This window comes from Etheostoma spectabile, chromosome 6 (genome assembly GCF_008692095.1).
Source record: "Etheostoma spectabile isolate EspeVRDwgs_2016 chromosome 6, UIUC_Espe_1.0, whole genome shotgun sequence".
Taxonomy (NCBI): domain Eukaryota; kingdom Metazoa; phylum Chordata; class Actinopteri; order Perciformes; family Percidae; genus Etheostoma; species Etheostoma spectabile.
In genome coordinates this window covers 23,604,114-23,608,562 of record NC_045738.1, presented here as the reverse complement: position 1 = coordinate 23,608,562, position 4,449 = coordinate 23,604,114, and the positions used below count along the sequence as shown (strand labels likewise).

The window sequence follows — 4,449 nt, the reverse complement described above, 5'->3', positions numbered from 1 at the left end:
GGAGAATTAAACGTGCAGGTTTCCACACCGAGCTGCGGGGCGACATGAAATCGCCGGCAGAGTGGGCGGGGCTTACCCAGTCTAAGAAGTTACTGCTCCTGGCCAAGAAATAGTCTGGCACATGAACACCTGTTAAACCCCAACTCATTGTTTTTAATCTTTGTTTTTTGTATCGGCTTAAACATACCAGATATGATGAGGATTGTTTCCAATCCTTATGCTAAGCTAACCTAAGCAGCTACTGTAGCCTTAGATTTACTATACATACATGAGAGTGATATCTATTTTCCCAGCTAAAGTAACTCTTGGCAGCCTATTTCCCAAAATGTCAAACTATGCAAAGAGACAAAATCAAACTTGATTGGCACATGTTGCTTAGATAACCATAGCAACACGTAATCATGGGTTTTAGCCAAGCTTGGTAGCTAACTTTGCTTTTAAGGAACAGAACTAACAATATGGAAATTGGTGGCTCAGTTGACATGTTAAGTCTCACTTAAAAAGTGGGCAGAATGCCAGGCTTTAAACGTAACCCCTATAATAATAGCACATGTTTGTGTTCAAAACTACCGAATGCATCACAATACCTATGGTGAACATGGTATCCTGCTGCATTGATGTTCCATCCAGGCTCTTCGGGGTCGGGGATCTTTGCTGTCTTGGCGATCAGATGCTGAACATCCCTCCACGTCAGCTCCGGACTGGGGCAAGAGACATGAAACAGAATATCATCAAACACACCCTTCCATCGGCCCGTGTTCTACACCGCCTGAAACCACAGAGGAAACACTTCAACTCTGCGTGATACGCTAAAAAAAAAAAGACAGCAGGGAGCTCAACCTGGGCGTTAGTCTTGTGTAGAAAGCAGGAGAACTGGTTTATGGGGCTTGCAGCACATTCTAGGCACCAATGTAATACCTATACTGTATTGGTACTAAGGTTTATTGATACATAAACTGCTGCAATGAGACACTGCCGTGCTTTTACAGCCCGTCCTCTAGACATAAAAGCACCTGTTTTAGTCAAGCTTACGGTTTTCATAATGGTGTCGCTAAAAAACTGGGAATCCAACAAAGATTCTTTGAGACTTTAACAAAAGAGCCTAGAGAGTCGAACGCAGAAAAAAAGTCTTCTTTCTAATCCCAGGCAGGGGAATTCTAATAGAGCGGACTCAAGTGTCATGTCAAGCAATATACTAATGGAATCCAATTAAGACCTTTAAACTGCGCCGAGAGCTGGAGGATATTAGCTCAGTTTTCTATAACAAAAGACCAAAGGGCCGTCAACGAGGGCTTTTTCAGGATATAAAAAGCATAAAGGAAATTGGGTTTTTCTGCTTTCTCCACTCATTATTGTTTCCTAAGAAAATGAGTTGAATGGAGTATAAGAAAACTGCTTGGCCACCCGTTCTGAATAGCCTTTTTCTCTTTCTGAGAAGGAATGCCTTCACTGTTTGCATAAGATATGTACACGGATAGTCGTTTCTCCATCAGAGAAGAACAGAACAAAGGTGTGCCACAGGGTTTTTCCCATATTAAAAGGTAGGGCTGGGTATCGTCAATGATTTCCCGAAATGATGCATATCTGATTCACTAGGTCCTGATTTGATTACTTTTGCAATTCAATATCAATTAGGTTAGGGAAATTCCAGTTACAATACCAATTTAGCTTGGATTTAAAAGAGATTTATTAAATTTACAAGAAAGGTGCAACCCTCAAATATTCTTTGAAGTTAATGTCTGCACAAAGATGTGAAGAAAAGTGACCACAAAGAACTAAATAATGGGCAGCCAGGTAGCTCAGTTGGTAGCGTGGATGCCCGTATATAGAGATAGAGGGTTCGACGCCGACCTACAGCCCTTTGCCCCCCCCCCCCCCCCCCCCCCCCCCCCTCCATTTATATCTTCAGCTGTCCTGTCAAAAAAGAACTTAAGGCTGAAAAGGCCCAAAAAGATAAACTAAATGATGAGTAGCTTCTTTATTACTGTGCTGTTGAGAGTTCTCAGGAAATCTCAGGCCCGCGTATAAACACGTGTATTCCATCCACGTATTGGGAAAAAAAAACGAAGCAGAACAAAAGCGGGGAGAGAAGCTTTCATTAGCAGCATGAAACCAAACGGCAAGCAAGCAAGCAGCGAGCACAGGCGGCTATAACAACACGATAGGAATAATACCAGAAACACTAATAATAGACGGATAGAATAAAACAAAACACAGCGCACAAACAATTATTTTAAGCTTTGATTTCAAAGGGATTGGAGTGTGTGTGTGTGTGTGTGTGTGTGTGTGTGTGTGTGGGTTGGAGAACAGGCTTTGTACTTTTGAACTGTTGCTACTCACTGCATGCATCTGTGTGTATGAGCTGTGTATTATATATTAGTGTGATTCTGTTATGTGCCCTCCCCCCACCCCCACCCCCACCACCACCACCACCCCTCTGGTGGAATCAGAGAAACCCCCGCGGCCCTGGCTGGTTTGCATAAAGCAAACAAAATTAAATTTGCTTTGCTAAATCAAAGCATGTATGGTATTCCGAGCCGCTCTCTCTGGGACAAATTACTTCAAACGGCCTCCTTTGTATCATAACAGAATAAAAAAAAAAGAAAAAAAAAAAAAGAATCAGCCCAATCAGCGGCTCTCCAAAACCCTCGACTCGGGAATTAATTATTGAACCGAAGGCTTTTTCTCTCTCCTAGCAGTCGCGACGCAGATCTATTTATTTTGGAAAAGTCGTTTTGCTCCTGAAAACCCACTCCTGGCTGAGACGCCAGCTATCTCGCCCTCGATGGTTTCACTCCTCTCTGCTGCACAGCCCCTGAAGGGACGTGTGAATAGGTTTAGGCCGTCAAATTAATCTTAAAAAAAACTTAAATAAAATAACACGACCAGCATCCACCATCGTGCTGGTTTAACAGAAACACTGCTTCTGCTGCAATGGACTTAAGATGAACTGAGCTGTTAACTTGTGAGCTTTCTTTCTCATAGAGTTGGCATTTCATCCTTCTGCACTCCCTCTTCGTATATTCATGTGTTTTCTCTTTTCCTGTTCATAGAATTTGATATGCAGCCCAAGAAGAAGAATATGTGAGTAAGTAAAGGATTCTTAAACCCTCATGTTGTTCTCAGGTCAAATTGACCCGTTTTCCTATATCAATGTTCTTTTTAATTCCCCAAAATAACATGATTGATTCCACACAACGCTCTTTGGCAAGTACAAATCTCTACTTTCATTAATTTTGGGGCGTCTTATTCAATTTTATAGCATTTGAAAAACAAATTGAACTGTTTTTGAGTTTAATAGTATTGAGTAAAAGTTGACATATTCCAGTCTGTGATTATCCATCAACATCCACTCCTTTAATTTTAGTCTCAATAATTCCTAATTTCTGCTTTTCTAACTCAAACATTAGGTATAATTTCCTACAAATGAGGTTTATTGACCATAAATTCCAAAAACAACTGCAAATCCAAAGTTATTGAGTTAGTGTTACGTAGTGTTGAACATCAAAAAAAGTGACAAAGGGACAAAAATGTAAGAAAAAATTAAAAACATTGATAAAAAGCATCAATAAAAGGTGTTGATTTTCAATTTCAACGGGAAGACAACACAAGGGTTAAAAAAATATTTTGAGAGAGATTTTTTTCCCTCAGACATAATCTTAAAAATTTCAAATTTATATTTAAATTTATTTTTTTAGTCTCACATTATTAAATTTAGCTATTGGTATGAAATTATTTTCTCTCAAATATTTTTTTTCTTCTAAATAATTCCTAATTTCTGCTTTTCTAACTCAAACATTAGGTACAATTTCCTATAAGTGAGGCTTATTGATAAATAAAAATTCAAAAAATAACTGTAAAACTAGTTAATGAGTTAGTGTTACGTGGTGTTTAAAACGTCAAAAAAGGGACAAAAGTGTTGAAAAAAGGGACAAAAACGTAAGAAAAAGTTAAAAACATCAAAAAAAAGTGTTAATTTTGACGGGAAGACAACACAAGGGTTAATACAACAGGGGGCCCGGGCATTAGGGGGTCCTTAGAGGTACTCCAGGGGGGTCACCAACTTTTTGGTTATTTTTAAAACCAATTTTCAACAATTAAAATGTTTTAACATGAATCTAACATATTCTTAGCAGATATAAATCAGTGTTTTTGGGAAAAAGAAACACACACACACACACATTGGTGATAGGCAACAGCCGTTGTATATTTGAACCCTTGTGTTGTCATCTTGTCAAATTTGAAAAGCCACACTTTTGTTGACAATGTTTTTAACTTTTTCTTTAATTTTTTTGTCCCTTTTTTGTAACACTTTTGACGCTTTGTTTATATGTTTGTCACTTTTTTTTGAAGTTTTCAACACTAGCACTAACTTATTAACTTCAGTTTTGCAGTTATTTTTGGAATTTATGGTCAATAAACCTCATTTATAAGAAATTATACTTAATG

At 38.5% G+C, this 4,449-nt stretch overlaps 1 protein-coding gene across 4 annotated transcripts in view; it reads right to left on the bottom strand.

Moving 5' to 3' along the window:
- Positions 1-4,449, bottom strand: part of LOC116690692 (furin-like protease kpc-1) — a 298,529-nt gene that overhangs the window by 94,615 nt on the left and 199,465 nt on the right. For all 4 annotated transcript variants that reach the window (XM_032517860.1, XM_032517859.1, XM_032517857.1 and 1 more), the window contains exon 13: positions 588-701. In XM_032517860.1, coding sequence (XP_032373751.1) covers positions 588-701 — 114 coding nt within the window. The remainder of the gene's footprint in view (positions 1-587; positions 702-4,449) is intronic.